The following is an 18,542-nucleotide window of genomic DNA, read 5'->3' as shown; positions in this document are numbered from 1 at the left end:
AGCAGCAGCACATCGCTGCCTAAACGTGAAATCATACCTTAGCAGTAAGCACAAACAGAGCTATATGTCTTTCATATTCCTCTGTAGGTCGTTTCCAACCTTGCGATTCTATGATTCTATGAAAATATACATTGAGATGTACAGAAGGTGCTTAGCTGAGGAGTGCCCTGGGGAGCAGGGCACCTTGGGCAGGGCTGTCTGCTGGTAAAATCCCACTGCTGCTGGTGTTTACTCTGAGGGAACTGCTTTGCTGGAATGTGGACCATTTTGATTTTGGCTAGTAGAAATGTAAAGACGAACACCAACACTGCTCGACTCTTTGGGAACAGAGAAACTGGGAGGCACAAAACAGAGGTGACCCTACCTCTAACTTAGGAACCTAACCAGAACATAGTGCCCATAAGGGCGGTGGGCTAAGTATTGCTGTAAGACAGGTGAGTGAATTGCTGATTCCTAGTTCTCACCCACTCCTGCTGAGCCTGATAGCAGCTCTCTCATAGGCAGCATGAGCTGGGTAGCTAGACGTGATTTGACCAAGGCCACTCGAAGCCTACAGGCTTGTAACTATCAGTGCCACCTCAAACATAAGATGAGGGCGCTGGACTTAGTTGGATACCTATGCATCATGGGTGAAAGCCCAATCACAGCAGAGTGAGGTTTGGCTTAATATTTTGGGATCAATGTCGGTATTTATTTTCTTGAAGGCTTTGTGCAACAGGCTGTTACAGCACCTTTATTTTTATGATTCTATAGAAATATTGTTATGTAAGGGAATGGCAGTCATAAAGGGAGGTGCTGTATAAGGATGAAGCAGTAAGTTTAAAAATGGGTATGCAATTCTTGCCCTTTTCAAAAACTTTTTGATAAAAATTTTGAATAATGAAGAAAAGCCTGGTAGATTTGTAATGTCAATAAAGAGCCACAGTATGAAGTGTCTTCTACATTTAATTGCCATTAAGTCTCAAGCAAAGTAGATTATGGAAGAGCACTTCTGCTTTTTATAGCAGGCAGCTTACTGTTTCTGTCTCCTCTTGTTAATACTCATAGGAGTCTTGCATTGATAGCATATCTTAACGATTCATGCATCCACCTTAGTTTAGGGGCATGCAGTGCTGATCTGCAGCCAGATGGTCCAGACAGACGATAAAAAACTATGCAGTGAGGCACCAGAGCACTCATCTCCTGCTGCCCTGTCACATTGAAGAAACACTTAATGAAATCTGAAATTGTAACAGCTAAAAATATGTAGTGCAGGATGATGGACTTTCACACATCCCTCAGGGATTGAACTGGCTTTTAAATGTAGCTTTTGTGGGAAAGTTGCTGAAATCCCTGCCTTTTTGTGTCCATCTCTGTATAAATTCCTACTGAGCTGGTCAAAAGCCATAATTACTTATTTTGTTAGCAATTATGTATATTTTAATCTGGAGACTGCCCACAAAAAGTAAACTATTCTTCAGTGTGCTTTGTTATTCACCAGTTAACTTCTTCTGACATCCTTGCTGCACAGAGTGGTTGATAGCAATCCATTTTGAGATTTTGCAATTTGACACTTGAACCCATTGATGGGATGTAGGATGAATATTAAACTTCTGCCTTTGACTTATAGAATGTAACTCTTAAAATCAGATTTCAAGAGTACAATGGCAAGTTCTGTATTTACTTTCCTAGAACATTCTGTAATCATTCAAACTCACTGTACATTTGCTGAGATGTTTGCAGAAAGCAGTGTACAAAGGGCAGAGACATGCATATCATGAATGTATTTAGAACTCTGAATAAATATTCATCAAATATATTCTGCACTTTTTGTTCTGCTCCTTGTGATATTAGATGTTACCAAAGCTAATATCAAAGCATCAGAGGTGTGACATCTTCAGAAAAAGTGCCAAAGTCATGATAGGTAGGGCTTAAAAGTACACAGAGCAGACAAGGTAGTAGGTTTTATCTGAAAAACCTTGATAAAGTAAATATTTTGGAATTCTCTTCTGCTTTGTGAGTTTTATTCAGACTTGATCCTGCTGGAACGTAAGCTCAGAACTCTGGAGGACCTCTAAATCTCTGGGCAAGTCTTACTGCATGTATCCTGTCTGTTTTTGATATGACAAGAGATCACTTTCAAAACAGAGAGCCTACTGTAATGTGGTGTTGCATAATAACATAAAGGAGGTTGTTGCACTTTCTAGTTTTAATGTAATATATTTTTCAACAGTTAATAAAACTTCCCAATTTTGATGAATTTGCAGAATGCTTAGATTCACTAATGCAAGAAGGTCGTAGGTTAAATCCATGTTTAGAGTAAGATTTATTTGCTCAATTACAGTATTCCCACAAGGGTTTAATCATTGTATAAGGTAATACATGAAAGTACCCAGGCTTTTGATTTAGCTTGAAGAAATTCTAGATGTTTGTTTTTTCCTTGAAAGTTAATCAAGGATAGTTTTTTTCAGCTGTGAAGATGTAGCAACACATGTCCCTTCAGGTGCATACGCTAATAGGAGTTGCATCAGTGTTGTCACAACTGCTAATTCTGTTGCAGAGGGCTAATTTTGCAGTAATAACAAGAATAGTTACCCTCCATACCCCTCCAATAACAACAACTTTAAGAAATTTTGCAACTAGGAGAAATATCTTAGTTTCTGCAAGAACGTAGGCAGTATTATAAAGCTATCCAAGTTTGAAATAGACCATTTTTTTTTCTACCTTGTGTAAAAAAAGAAGAATTAGTTGACTTTTTTAATGAGAAATCTGTAGGTGTCAATACAAAATGCTGAAAGGTTGGGATGCTGACTTCAGTGGTCAGTTGCAATGTGTTACTTTCCTTTGGGTTTCTTCAGGTGCCTGAATACCTGGAATATGAAGGAGGAATTTTGCAAGTTCTCTTAACTATTGATCATCCCATGCAGAATAGCCGTTCAAAGAAGTCAAACATGATGAGGTTTCTCCATCCTATTTCTTTTCTGCTTTTGTTCTTTAAAAATTCTTAAACATAAAATATCAATTTTATTGCTGTTTTGAAGATATGAGCTCTGAGTATTATCCCACAAGATGCTAAGTATTCTGTTTCATATGAGCAGGGGTTGTTATCCTGATATGATATCCATGACAGTACATACTACCCATGTGAGCAATCCTCTGCTCATTCTGAGCATCCTTCAGTAACCTGAGTTTTCATGGGGCTTCACTTTGCACCGTGGCATACTTGAGAAATCAGAAAAAGGTTCATAAGTACAGCTCCTTATCTATGGTAACTGGCTTTAGTGAAGTTGCAGTGGTTCGTGCCAATGATGAATTTGCTATTCAGAATGTTTTCCAGAATATCTGTTGCTGTATCTGGGCTGACCATCTGACATTTGGATTTCCTGACCTCCTGGGTCAGGTATCTAACTCCGAGGAGTTAGTGAGGAAACAAGAAATACAGGTCAGATACCTTTCTGGCTCAAGCTTTCTGCCTAGCAGCTGTACAAGATGAGGATACAATGTGGAAGGATTGCATAGGAAACTGTAATTGTTTGTATACTTTATACTATACTTTTGATTTCATGAGGTTTTCTGCTGCCAGGCAGCACAATTGCAAAAAGGAAAGGTTAATTAACATACATTCTATGGGGTGAACTTTCTAATTAATAGCAGTTTTAATGTATATCAGAATTAGCTAATGGAATACTTAAACCAGGATTAGTTAGTTCCAGTTTATGATTTCCATGTCCATTTCGATTTTAACGTTGCTCAGACAATATGAGAAAATTGCAGCAGGTTTCAGAAGATTTCTCTTAGCTCCCTTTCATATATGCAGTGTCTTGTTCTTGAATTTGATTAATATTTTCTGTTCAATTTGTAAAGTAATGACATTTATACAGAGGTTTTCTGGTGTTAACGTGCTTTAAGTTACCCCTAAGCTGTTTTCATTTTATGATTCTAAAAATGTCACTTGTGAGCTCCTTAAAATGCTATTGTTCCTTGTTTCTTAACGAGTTTTCAGGATTGCAAATGGGTTCTGTTTCAAGGCAAGCCAAGAATATCCCTCAATAGTCATTTATGCCTCATTGCATTCATCATGTGAGGAACCGTTTTTCCCTTAACAGCCAGGAGCATTGGAAGCATGGTTGTCAGGATTTAAAGTGAATGAAGTGCAACTTGACAGGCAGAAATGATGTTTCCCATATGTGCAAACATCCATTCATATTTCTGGGAAATCTTGGGGCTGTCTAAGCCAAAATATTAATGTGGCTCAGTGTGCAGTGAGAAGTCTTTGATTGGCTCTTCAACAAATAATAAGCAGAAAATCCCTTCACTTCTGAGTGCTGCTTGGATTGAAGTCAACAGGATGGTTTCAGAATGTCATGATATTGTGCTATTTCAAACTCACAAGTTACAGAATAGGTCCTTGGTTTTAGCAGAGGATGAGTGTCTTGCAGCTTTCAAGAGCCCTTGTACCAAGGCTTTGCTCTCCATATTACTGTGTCTTCCCTTCATATTGATAGGAGCTTTTAAACATATTTTTTTTTTCTGTAAAAAGCTTCAATGCTTTTAGAAATGAAAAGCAGAGCTGCACTGCTGAGGCAGGGCATCAAACCACATGAAAAACAAATGCCAAATAAACCATCTGCAGTGTCCAGGAATCTTGCAGACTTTGCTTTTGTGGCTTTTAACCCAAGGAACGAAAAGCACGAGCTGATGGGTTTCCCTAGTAAACTTAAGTCATGTTAAAGAGAGGTCTGTGGAAATGCATGAATAGATTTCTGTAAACTCCTTGTATTTTGAAAGCAAACTAAGGTGCTTTCATATTAACATCTTCATCTAAAACCCTTTCCAGATGAAAGCACAGTATTTGAAAAGCAACCCATGAGGAAATAAGGCCTATTTATGTGTGAGTGTATGCCACAGTCCCATTCACCATGGTAACTGAGACTCAGATTCACAAAGCCATCTCGTTCCTTCTTAAGCACCTAAATACCTCTGAAGTTCTCAGCCTACCTGTTTCCCAAGTAAATATGGTCTCTGTACAGGTGTTATATTAATTCCAGGAAATATCCCATCTTCACCTTTTTTTCCCCCTCAACTAAGAAATCACTGTTTATGGCAGTAATGATTTTTATAGTCAGTCCACCAGTCATACTCTGGAAATGTGCCAAAGAGGAAAATTCAAAAGGTTATGCTGAAAATTGTCAGTTTCTGAACTTCTGGACATTTGGAGTCAGAGGACTTCATCACTACTGAAGGCTCATTTTGTGTAGCTGAATCCTTTTGATATGAGAGCACTTTGCCTTAGGCCATCTCTTTTCACCTTGTGTGTTTTGCAATTTCCCCAGAGAACAGGCTAATATTAAAAGTGTGTGATCACTGGCACAGCTATCTTCATTTGCAGTTAATATTTTTCAAGCTTAGTATCAAATCTTTGTTTCAGAGCAGAATTAGAGTTTAGGAACAAAAGATGGATCTGAGTATTGGGAAGATGTCTGTCAAGTATCATGTCTTACTTTGCTAACTAGAATGAGAAATGCTGGGTTATCCTTTTGAAGCGATGCTTAGTTACTTGCAGTTTACAATTGAAAATAACAAGGAACATGCGAATTAACCAAACTATAGGCTTTGAAGGCAAATCCATTTTGTAAATGTCTAATGGACAGTTACTGGTTGTCACACTTCCATTCTGTAGAGCATCAGTAAGGTAAAGAGATTTACTTGGGTCACAGTGTCTGGAGTGCATAATGCAATGCTTCAAGAACAATATTGTAGTTTTTTTTAACTGGATACAAAACAACTTAAACCAACACCCCAAGCAAGCAAGCAAAAATAATAGCTGGAGAGATCACAGAAGTATGTAGTTTAAAGAGTAGTACTTCTTGTCTGAAGTTACTTCCAAGTTTAAGCACTGTGTAAAGACTTGAGTGTCTGGAACCATCAGATCACCTGTGCGTGTGTTTGTTTGTTATTTAATCTTTTTTCCTGGAACAGCCTGTCCAAGTTTATGCTTCCTATGCTGCTGGAAAATAGCTAAGTCTAATGCTCTGCTTTCTCTGAATCAGAAAACAGAATGAGGTAACTTCTGATTAATTAACACTGAGGCACTGAGTTGGAATCATAGAATAGAATCATAGAATCATTAAGATTGTTAAAGACCTCTAAGATCATCTAGTCCAACTGTCAACCCATCACCACTATGCCCACTAAACCATGTCCTCAGTTGATATGCATCTTCCTATGTATTGCTTCAGATTTGCTTCATCCTAGTGGCTCTTAAGACTTGTTGCAAAAGCAATTCGAATTTTAACACAGGATTGGCTGTAAAAATGATTCATTAGCATTTTCTGTTTGGTAATTACTTTGTGCATTTACAGTTTGGAATGGTTTGTTCTTGAGCTGTTTGCTGTTCATGACTAGATCTCCTTTGATGTTACATAAAATACCACTTTTTTGTGTTGTTTTTTCTATTTATTTCTTGCCTGGTTGAGTTGAATGCCAGATGAATTCTCATTTGAAGAGCCTATGGTATATATTTTTAAATTATTTGTATCCTAATTAGTGAAAATATTGTTATTCACAAGTATGTTCACAAATCTTTGGCCATTGTTCAAGCACTAGCGTAAACTGATTTGGCTGATTTTACTCAAAAAAATATCCACTAAGTGGTTTTAAAATTGTAGCTATTGATCTTCTTTCTCTACTACAGAAAAACAACTATTTAATTTCTAAGGAAACAGTTACCCAGGGGTTTATGCCACATCTAGAAAGTTATAGGAGTTATGGACTGCTGCCAGGGAGAGGAGTAATATTTGTGTGTTAGAACAAACTGTACCAGCAGTCAGCCTGAGGTATTGTATTTTATGGTTTTCATGATTCCTTCCTCTGGTTCTGCTCTTCTGATTACATGCAGTGCCAGAATACCACCCTAAATCTGATTTTGCTCTGTCAGTATACCCAGCATGATGCTGAATGTCTTCTGGTTGTGCACAATGAAGGTCCACACCTCATAGTCTGGATGGGTGCTTCTCATGAATATTGTTCATCAAAGCATTTTCTCTTGCAGAAGGACATTTTGTAGCCTTTAAAGAGCAACTTTTCTTCTAACTATGTAGTGCAGGATGAACTCCAGGCATTCTGCTGTGCTGACAACTTTGCAGAATTGGGGAGAGGATTTATTTGGTGAAGACCAACTATGACCCTTTGTTAGTAAATAGACATTTCCCCAGTGTGTCTCCAGTGAATCAATCAGAGCCTAGGAGAATAAACGTAACGGATTATAATGCTTCAATTCAGGTGGCTGAACACTAATGCTTAAGTAGTGCTTTCAAAAAAAAAAAAAAAAAAAGGAAGGTATATTTTCACCACCTGCCTATAACAAATAAGGCTTATCAATTACATTCCCTCTAATGATTTATTTTATAAGTTCAGGAAGCTGATTCAGTGGAGTCATAATCAGCAGAGGTGTAGATGAGTGAAATCCTAATTGCTCTCATGCAAGCAGAAATGGGGATTCTTCCTTCTGTGTAAAATGGTCAGAAAACAAGTTTATGTGGATGTGATGAGTGAGGGTAAAGCAATGTGTGCCTATTTCACAGCGTATGTTCTGAAAGGCTTAAGTTTGTGCATTGTCAGGATGGGAAAAGAAACTGAAACAGGAAAAGCAACTTCAACTTTGAGAAGAAACTTTAAAGGATTATTTATTTATTGCAGTGTTCCTTATGCAGGTACAAATCCATTGGAAAATCCTTGAATTTGATGGATTTCTGCTGAATTAGTTCCACAGGTAGCAGAGATGGTATGGCACAGATTCCTGTTGAAAACATTTATTTAAGAAGAATGGGTAGGAAGGCAGTAACTAATCTTTGCAAAGGCATTTTTTCATTAAATTAATGCTTTGCTGGAGGAATATAGACACAGTCTCCCTTAAAACAATTGATTCTTACAACTATTCATAGGTTTCAGTTTCCTTTTGTGCTTGGATTGGGAATTGAAAATAAGAGTATAATACAGTGCACTGATATATTGGAATAGACCTTGTCTTCACAGAATAAGATATTTTCTACCCAGAAGGCTTGTCTTTTTAATTTGGTGAACTAGAACATTCCCCTTACATATACAGCTGTAACTAGTAAAGCTCTCCTGTCACTTTGTACTTTTGTCAGTGGGAGAAGCTAAGGAAAATTTGGGATGAGTGTTAAGCAGCATGCTTCCTTATGGTATCCTTGGGAATTTATGTTAAATTACAATTTTCTCCTCCTTTTTACTTCATATATATGGAAAGAACCTGTACAGAAAACTAGTGCTGGATGTTAAGTTAAGCCTCAAAGCTGAGTGCCGTGCACCAAGCCCTAGCACTTGCATCCATTTCTAATCCCCCAAGGAAGTTGATGAGATTTTTTCAATTGACTGCTTTGATAGCTGGAGCTGACCCTTAATTAATAAATGAGGAAGGTTAAAATGTTATTATTCGTAAATGTTATTATTCATAAATGTAGATGTAGCCACTGGAAAATCTTCTCACATGCACATCTATGTGAAAGGGATTAAAAAGGCAGTTATGAAAAGTGTTATCCTCTAATATTAATAAAAGAAAAATATTTATAAGTCAAAATAAGATATTTCAACTCAGAAGTCTTTTTTTTGTGTGTTTTTTTCTAATTGCCATTCATATAAAGACTTTTCCTTATACAATAGTACTTTGAATCTTTTCAGAGTGTCTGTAGAGCAGAAAGCAGTGCAGCAAAATTTCTGAGGCTCAAGCTGAACATCTCTCCATACAAGCCCAAACTGGATATGTGCCCCGGGCAGCATGACAATGGAAAATAAAATATAATAAGAAATAGTTTTAATACGTAAATGCACAGTTGAAAAGGAGCCTTTGTAAAGTGCTACTTAAACTTATACTGTTGAATAGATAACTACTATTATACTGTGTTCAAATGTGAATCTGTTATTACAGTAGCAATACTGAGTTTTTAAAAGAGGTCTGTTATAGTTGGATCAGCTACTGGCTAGAAAATCACTGCAATCTAAAATAAAAATGTGAATAAAAATATAAATCATGACGATCACAAACTCCTTGGTCATCTTTTGGTCTTGCCAACCAGCTGAAATGTTATCATCAATTGGGATTAAAGCATGGAAGAACTCAAACCTAGGAAGGTAAACTGCTCAGTTTCTTACATGTGTTTTCAAAATAGTAAATTTTAAAACTATTTAAAGTATAGAAGCATGTTAAAACAAAAAAACAAACAAACAAAACAAACCAGCATACAAATCAACTGTGTTTTGGGAGGCTGTAATGGTGTAGTATGAACATTCATACCTTTCTGGTAGCAATGCTACTGCTCTGCTGTTGAGAGCCATAGAAGAGCTGGTGGTGAGAAAGAGCATGATTTGTTCTGTTTGAGGTTATTACGGCCAGCAGGCAGCCTTGGAGGACATTCCTTTCAGCTGACCATGGGTGTACATGAGGTGGCTGAATGAATCAGTAGCCTGTGCCCCCTGCAGAGCTGCCAGTGGTGGTCTGGGGTATCTAATTTTAATCAAGCTTTTAATTAATCCATGCTGTTGGATTAGCTGGGTTAAGTTAGGTGCTTGTTCTCTCTGTATAGCTGATTTGATTATATATGTCTTTAAATATAAAGCCAGTTACTAATTAGGTATGTATTAAATTTATGAAACAAGGCAGCAAGGTTGGTTGAAAATTAACTGATTTTCTCTGCCAGTTTTTACTTTAGAAAAGTCTGGAACTTTGGCTCAATGGTGTTAATGAATACACTAAATTCTCACAGCAGCTTTTTAAAGCGATTAAACACCGGCAAAGAGAATTCTTAGAATATGAGCATGTACCGGCTGTTGAGTGGGCTCCCCTTGCACTGGCTTTGCAGACTCACAGTATGGCTGAGGCTGGCTGAGGCAGTTTTTTGTTTGATTGTGTCCTTCTAAGGATATTGGATAAGGAGGAGGAGGAGAAAGGGGACAGGTTACAGCAAGGCAATTTGCAAGGTTTGCCTTTGGTGCACAGCAGAGATTGAGCATGATGCCTCATCTTTCCCTTACTGGCCTAGAAACAAGGTACAGAGTCGGGCTTCTCAGCCTCTCTGCCATCTTCTGTGTGATGGCACAGCTCTATCAATGTGCTTAATGAAGCAATTATCCTCGTAGTCATTTCTTCCAAAGAGTTCTTTGAGAAGTGGAAATTTGTAATAATATAAAATACTACTACTGCTCACAGCTGTGAGCTATAGTAGATCAAACTATCAGTTTTCCACTGCAACTCTTTAGTCCTGCTTCCAACATCTACCTATAAATCTTCCAGGAGTGTAATAAAGGTGAACTGCATTTCACTGTAATGGGGTATGTCTTATGTGAAGATAGACATTAGGAGTTCTGTGTGTAATAGCTAGTGCTTCCAAATATTAACGTCAAAAGACAGGATGTAGCACCATGGGCTGCAGAAGTCATTCAGAGGTATTGCAGTTTTCTGTCCTGAAGTATCCTGATTTTATCATAGCAGTGCTGCTCTGGTTCAGGAGTTTGTGCCATTTATTTTTATGAAACTCATTCTGAGGTGCTCGTAGCTCTTCTGCTCTGCACATCAGAAGTCATTCTCGAGGAGAGAATTCTTTTGACTTGGTTGTTTTTCCTTTATTTATTTATTTATTTATTTAAATGTTAAAAATTTTCCAGCCAAATATCTGATTTTGAAAATTCTACCTCTTTCACCAGTGCTGGAGTCATAGCAATTATATGACATGTTTAGAAACCCAAAATGCAAATAGATACCTTAAGAGATTCACAGAAGAGCTTATTTCCTAATGAAGACATTTAGAAATGTAACTGCTTGTTCCTTTGTGAAAGTCATTTTCTGATACTGAACTGAATAAATAAACACATTGATATTATGTTGTGGGTTACCTTTCAACTGTTTCTAAATGATTGCAAACTGAATGTAATTAAAATACTACTGATGTGCATGAGCTTTATCTCTCATTTATTTATCTCTCATTTATGACTTAAATATAGAGTTGTCATTATTTGTGTACCAAAAAAAAAAAAAATGTATTTATTGTTCTGTATAGTTGTGAAAATGTTTAAAGAAAATACTCACTGGTTCTGATATTCATGGTTAGGCAAAGGCATCCTGTTATTAAATCCCAGTCCACCATTCCTGCATCCCATCTCTTGTCATTTCACAGTGTCTTTTGGTCAGATTAAATGCTGCGGCAAGTCAGTACAATTCCTGTGGAGATCTGCAGATTATTATTCCCAAGTAAAGTTTGGCTTTCTGCCTAGCTCTGTCTCGCCTCCCCTTAAGTCTATGTGGCACAAAGAGGCTGGTTGAGGAGGAGAGCAAAGAAAGCAGAGAAGCTAAAAGACGAGCTGACTTGATAACTGCCTTCAGTGTGCTTTATGTTGCTGCTCTTGTCAGCTTGCTCTTATGAAAGGATACTGTGTATTAGGAGGTTGCTCCCATCACCTGTTTTTTTAACTCAGAAGGTAAAAAAATAAAAACAGACAACTTCCTCTTAGTATCTAACCTAAACTATTCCCCTTTGTCCTGTCATTATCCACCCTTGTAAACAGCTGTACCCCCTCCTGTTTATATGTTCCCTTCAAATATTGGAAGGCCACAATGAGGTCTCCTCAGAGCCTTCTCTTTTCCAAGCTAAACAAGCCCAGTTCCCTCAACCTTTCTTCATAGGAGAGGTGCTCCAGCCCTCTGATCATCTTAGTGGCCCTCCTCTGGACTTGTTTCAAGAGCTCCGTGTCTTTCCTGTGCTGGGGGCTCCAGGCCTAGACATAGTACTCCAGATGGGGCCAAATCATGTCCGCAGTCACAAAGACCTGAACATCTTACTAATCTGCCTTTCAAACCTTTCCCCTATTAAAAAACAGTCTAATGCCACCCTGCTTGAAAAGTAGCTTAGGGCTCTTGCTTGCCTTGCTACCCATCTTTTCTCTGCAAGGAAACGAGAATAAAGGCAAAATTATGTCTCACCTGAAATTCAGGGCATGTGTCTAAGTGGCAAACCTACACCTAGCCAAACTAGCTCTCTGGGGCAAGGCTTCATGATCCTGCGGTCAGCTATCCTCTATGGCATGCACGTGTGCCTCAGACTTTAGTGTGGGAGGTGGTGGGAGAGGCTGCACAGCTGCTGCAAATGACGGGAGAGGATACGATTCAGCAACAGTGATGAATGAGGCAGGTAGGAAGCTTAATGTCCTACACTCAACTGCTATGATTGTCCCTGTCTTCATCCCTAATGTGATGTATGAATTTTAAGGAGGAAGTCTGCTTTCTCTGAAGAGCTCTTTAAAAGCAAGGTCCAGAATTGTGAATTCTTGCTGGAGCTATACTTGGCAGGTCTGCTTCAGAAATCTCTCTATGACTTCTTTCAAACAGACTCCTCAAAACATTTAAAGCTTAAATCCACAACCTGATGATTCCTTCATAAAATCTGAAATTTTTTCTTTATTTCCAGGAAACACAGGCTGCCTGACATTTGTATCACATTTCAAAAATGTGAGCTCTGAATCAAGTTTCATTGGGCATATGAATCCATTTGTTGCATCTTGTACTTCCTAGAGTAACAAAGACCTTCCTACAGCAGACAAATGTATTGTCAGTATCATTTTGTAGAGCGGTTTCTGGTCCTAATCATGAAAGTCATTGCAATCATTTTTTTTTTCAGTGTTAGAGCTTTGATTGCAGCACATCCAGCTCTACATTCTTTGCCTGTAATATTTGCCTTTCAGACTGAACACACAAAATTTTGAGGCATTTATCTGTACTGTTCTGTGATTGAAGAAATTTTAGCTTGAATTTGTCATATAACCTTTTGAACAACTTACATTTAAATGCAGTATTTAAACATCCGATCTTGTGAGAGAATCTCCTGTTACATAAAACTTTTAATGATGTATGTTGAGAGCCAGAGTGTATAGATTACCCAAGTACTGGGCTGTACCTTGGAATTACATAGATCAGAGTGGCAGCTGCTTGTTCACAGAAATGCTTTGTAGCAGAAGAGGTGCACTGAGAAATCCTCTGACATCTTGCTTTTCTTGAAAACCAGGCAACACCTCTAAGTAGTAACATTTATGCTCTGGATCAGTTCTGCTCATTCTGCTTCATCTGCCCAAGCCTCCTAAATGCTTTCTGTTAATATTAATAGAATTTATATAATATATATATATAAGCCTGCATATTATTATATTTTATATATATATATATATATAATATTATATATTATAATATATATATATTATAATATATATATTATATATAATATATATTATAATATATATATATTATATAATGTAATATTATATATATAATATAATAATATGCAGGCTTGATTCTGATCTCACTGAGGCACTGGACTGGATTGGACCATTCTGTTCGCAGCTAGGCAGAATTGGCTTCTATCCTTAAGAACTCAACTACTTTCACTGTAGCACTTGAAAGATTCTCCTGTGGGCAAAATTGTTGAAGTTTATTCTGCTGTTTGCTGAAATCTGAGTACTTACATTTAAATCATGTGTCAGAATAGAAGAATTTTCCTGCTGAGGAAAAACAGAATATATCATATAGAAAATTCAGAAAACAACTGATTTTTTTTTGTTTTGTTTTGCAGAATATTACAACATTTTCACACTACATCTGAAGATTATACTGTCATTTTCACATCTGGATGTACGGCTGCACTTAAACTGGTAGCAGAAGTATTCCCATGGGTACCTGAAGGCACAAAGCAACCGAGTAGTCGATTCTGTTACCTAACTGACAGCCACACATCTGTGGTGGGTATGAGGGGCATAACTGCCTCAATGAATGTATTATCTGTTCCAGTAAAACCAAAGGATAAATTCTTATTGGAGAAAGACTGGTTACCAGCTGAAGAACGAAACTGCACAACACCTCATCTTTTCTCTTATCCAGCTCAAAGCAATTTTTCTGGTACCAAATATCCCCTTTCATGGATACGAGACATAAAGTCTGGAAAACTCTGCCCTGTCAAAATACCAGGGAAGTGGTTTGTTCTACTAGATGCTGCCTCATACGTGAGCAGCTCTCCATTAGACTTGGGAGTTCACCAAGCTGACTTTATCCCCATTTCATTCTACAAAATCTTTGGATTCCCTACTGGTTTAGGAGCTTTACTGGTAAACAACCAGATTGCCCCCCTCTTGAGGAAAACCTATTTTGGAGGTGGAACTGCAGCTGCCTACCTCGCAGGAGAAGACTTTTACTTCCCAAAGAAGTCTATAGCAGAAAGGTAAGGCTTTGTTTAACAAAACTTTGTTTATTCTGTTTGCTTTAGACAAATGTCTTAGTGTTGGAGCATGCACTCCTCTCTGGTAACTGTGTTGCTTTATGCAGTTAGATAAGCACTTCACATCCAACTCTATTTTCTTATTTTCATATCTAAAAGATGTTATCTGAAATATCCAACTTCCTTCCTTGATCTACGTTGTCACAACTGGATAAAATCAATCATCAATCCTTGCATTTTTTAAATTTTATGTGAGGTACCTCAACAGAACCCTGATTTGTTTTTGAAGGTCTGCAGCTGGAGCAGACAGGCCGCGATTGATCATACTGTGATGACCCACAATGAAAATGGAAAGTAAGGGCCATAGATTTCACTGGCAAGATGGCATGCTTTACTCTTAGTAGAAGTTTTATGTGAGTAACACATACAGTAAGGTGAATTACCAAGGACTAATATTTGTAGCACTCTTATTTTATTGTGTCCAGTTCTGGGCTCCTCAGTACAAAAAAGACAGGGATCTCTTGGAGAGAGTCCAGCGGAGAGCCACAAGGATGGTGAAGGGCCTGGAGCATCTCCCCTATGAAGAAAGGCTGAGTGATCTGGGTCTGTTTAGCCTTGAGAAGAGAAGACTGAGAGGGGACCTGATCCAGGTCTATAAATATCTGAGGTGTGGGGGGCAAGGTGGCGAGGCCAGATTGTTTTCAGCAGTGTGCGGAGACAGGACAAGGGGAAATGGCCAGAAGCTGGAACAGAGGAAGTTCCGCACCAATGTGCGCAAGAACTTCTGTACGGTGAGGGTGACGGAGCACTGGAACAGGCTGCCCAGGGAGGTGGTGGAGTCTCCTTCTCTGGAGATATTCAAGACCCGCCTGGACGCCTGCCTGTGCGACCTGGTGTAGGGATCCTGCTTTGGCAGGGGGGTTGGACTCGATGATCTCTGGAGGTCCCTTCCAACCCCTACGATTCTGTGATTCTGTGATTCTGTGATTTTAGGACCGAGGTTCTGGAGAAGCTGCAAAGCTCTCCCACTGAAGACAGAGGACACCTAAAGGAGGTGAAACATAAATAGAGAAGGAAATACAAGATGATAGATTAACTTCCCTAGTCCTTTAACATACTGAAATACTATTCCTAGTGATACTTGATCCTTCTGCCTCTCTCCCTCAAGCCAGAATCACCTTACATAAATGTAGAAAAGGGGCTTCCTTCCTGCAACATCCAATACATCTGCCCAAAGGGAAGATTTGAGATCAACATTTAGTATTGGGAGTGTCTGGAAATGAAAAAGAGAAACAATAAATACAGCCAGTCATGCCTTGCATTTGTTTATGGGTTTGTATTCACAAAGTCCAGCATCTCCCATGATGGAAATGCCTGTCCTTCAAGTATATGAGCATTATGCTTGATGTATGTGAACCTCTCCTAGTCATGTGCTATGAATGCTGCTGTGGGATTTCAGTTCTGGAGTGGTAAATGCAGTGGCTAGCTCCGTTAACCTGGCTCTCTTGAAGTACAAAGCTACATATTATTTTAGAAATGAAAATTGGTAGGTGAACAGCCAGTTAATCCTTTAACTTATTAAAAAAAAAAAAAAAAAGCAAAAAAAAAAAACCAACAACAGGGAAACATCATTGTTCTGAGTTCTGCTTCTGTGTTGTTTTTTTTAAAACCAACAAGTGCAACAGAATTACTCATTGCGCATCAGAATGAAAGGGCACAAAAATGTGGGATTTTATGGTGCTCCAATATCAATTGCAAGTCAAGGAGGAAGCCTGCTTTAATTTGACCTGTGTAGACTAATTTCTGAGGAGCTTTCTAGAGGTAATTGACACACAACTCCTGATGTTTCATAGCAGATAAAAATATCTGATAAATGTGATAGATCTCAATTCTTCTTTTATACCTTTTGGAAAGATATATGGGAATCTATGTCTTTCTTATTCAGACGTTGTGGCACTTTGCTTCGGTATGTCTTTCAAGTTGTTTCCGGATAATAAGACACACAAAGTAGATAGGAATCTTGAGAAAGCTCTATCTCTTTTTCAAGAGTTTTCAGAGGTTGTCTGCTTATAAGTCATTCAGGCATTTGAGGCTCCCAAAATTTTCAGGAGCTTTTTTTTTTGTTACTGGATCAGAAGAAAGGCCTGCTTTAACCTTCTTCTAGGACAGAGTTATAAGGAAATTTATCCAATTGAATTTCTCAGGCTGGGAGCGAAGTGTCTAATCTTGGTTTGAGGGAACCTAACATAATCAAATCTGACACCTGGACAATGACATGTGATTGATACTAGTTCCTGGTAGACACCAGTGTCACTCAGTTTGACTCGTATATTGATATTTACTTCTGTTTTCATCTACTCCTTTGCTTTTTATTTGAAAACCTAATTGTTGAAAGTTTGTGTTTAGAGCATTATTGATGCTGTCCATAATCCCTTGTGAACTTTGGACACTTAAAGACCTGCCTATAGAAGCTGACATTTTCAAAGATATGTCAAGGAATGAGGATAATCATTTCTTGTAAAAATACAAAATGATAGCATTGAAAATCTCAATCAGCAGTCTCCAGACTGTTCCATATGGGTTTTTCTTCTTATTCAGACATTGTGGCACTTTGCTTCTGTATGTCTTTCAAGTTGTTTCCAGATAATAAAACACACAAAGTAGATAGGAACAGATCTAGATTTCAAATGAGAAAGCCAGCTATCGTGGCCAAAGCTAATGATTACCTTATCTGTGGCCATGATTCCATTTCATCACTAGTGTCTAAAACACAAATCATTATTTCTCATATAAACAGCCAATTTGCAGAAAGGAGCTTCCAGCCTTGGAGGTGTCTAAACCCAGCTGAGAAGACATTGAGCAATCAGCTCCAACTGGACATGCTTTGGGCAGGAGCTGAGACTTAAGACCTCCTGGGATCCCTTCTGACCTCTGTGTTCCCACTGTTGATCCTGAGCACCACTGCTGAGCTCCATATTCAGTCTTTCTTTAGATACATCTCTGTGATTTCTAAAGATTGGTTTCTTAAAATTGTTTTTTTTGAAAAAAAGGTTTTTTAAAGTGTTGCATTAACATTGGAAGTGAACAAATGGAAGTGTTTCATTTTGTGAGCTAATTTGTGAGTACCTCCCCTACGAAGACAGGCTGAGGGAGCTGGGCTTGTTCAGCCTGGAGAAGAGAAGGCTGTGGGATGACCTCATTGCAGCCTTCCAGAACCTAAATGGAGCCTAGGTACTCAGGAGGGGAGTCAACTCTTTCAAAGGGTAGATAACAGTAGGACAAAGGGAAATGGTTTTAAGTTGAGGGAGGGAAGATTTAGGTTGGATATCAGGGGAAGTTCTTTACTATGAGAGTGGTGAGGTGCTGGAACAGGCTGCCCAGAGAAGCTTGTGGATGCCCTGTCACCAGAGGTGTTCAAGGCCAGGTTGGATGGGACCCTGGGCAGCATGGTCTGGTATTAGACCAGGTGGCCCTGCTTGTGGCAGGGGGGTTGGAGCTTGAAGACCCTAGAGGTCCCTTCCAATCTGGGCCATTCTGTGATTTTATTATTTATAAGAAACCTGCATTCTAACAAATATTATTGGAAAAGGAGATTAAAATATGTATGTCTGGATGCCTTTAGCAGAAGGCATCCCTTGTGCATAATCAAAGTGCAGTGTAATAAGGTAATGGCTTTTTCTGAGTCAAGGTGAAACTTGAGTGGAAATGTGTAATGAGGGTGTTTATTCATTTTCCTTCCCAGAACTGTCAAAATTGTTACCTTTTGTTTTAATGGATACAGCTTTTCCTGGTGTTATTGGTAGTTTATTTTGTTGTTTTCGCTATATAAATTATTCTATTTCAGACTCTTAGTTTTCTTTAATACCCTTAAATCACTTTCATATTTTCCCATTTCATAGCAGTAGCCAGTCCTTCTATCTCAAATTCTAAAATCATGTTTATTGTATTTTCATCCCTGTATCAAACAGCTTGACAAATTATTATTATCATTCACAAATCTAGCCTCATTTCCCATGTTGTTTTTTTTCTCCGCAGCATGAGATAATAAAATAATATGATTATATATAGCAAGAATTCAGTGATAAAATATTCATCATCTGTCCTATTTTTCTTTTGTATCTGGGAGTGCTATTCAGAATCTGATCATTGTGGAATTTATGACTAAGGGAAGAGGCACTGTTGTGTTATCTGTAAATTGGATATCTGCATTGTAGTCTACCAGTGTGTGAGCTGTTGTGTGTTTTTCATTTCCAAATGCATTTTCAACATCTTTGAAAATCCACATGGCGTGAC

The 18,542-nt window shown here is 38.3% G+C and overlaps 1 protein-coding gene across 6 annotated transcripts in view; it reads left to right on the top strand.

Annotated features, from left to right (window-relative positions):
- The window catches only part of MOCOS (molybdenum cofactor sulfurase), a 234,075-nt gene that overhangs the window by 69,960 nt on the left and 145,573 nt on the right, over positions 1-18,542 (top strand). For all 6 annotated transcript variants that reach the window (XM_090137218.1, XM_090137217.1, XM_090137216.1 and 3 more), the window contains exon 4: positions 13,611-14,252. In XM_090137218.1, coding sequence (XP_089993344.1) covers positions 13,611-14,252 — 642 coding nt within the window. The remainder of the gene's footprint in view (positions 1-13,610; positions 14,253-18,542) is intronic.

This window comes from Phasianus colchicus, chromosome 3 (genome assembly GCF_987193195.1).
Source record: "Phasianus colchicus chromosome 3, bPhaCol1.hap1.1, whole genome shotgun sequence".
Classification (NCBI taxonomy): Eukaryota; Metazoa; Chordata; class Aves; order Galliformes; family Phasianidae; genus Phasianus; species Phasianus colchicus.
Note: the sequence above shows the minus strand (reverse complement) of the source record. Positions and strands in the feature narration are given on the sequence as shown.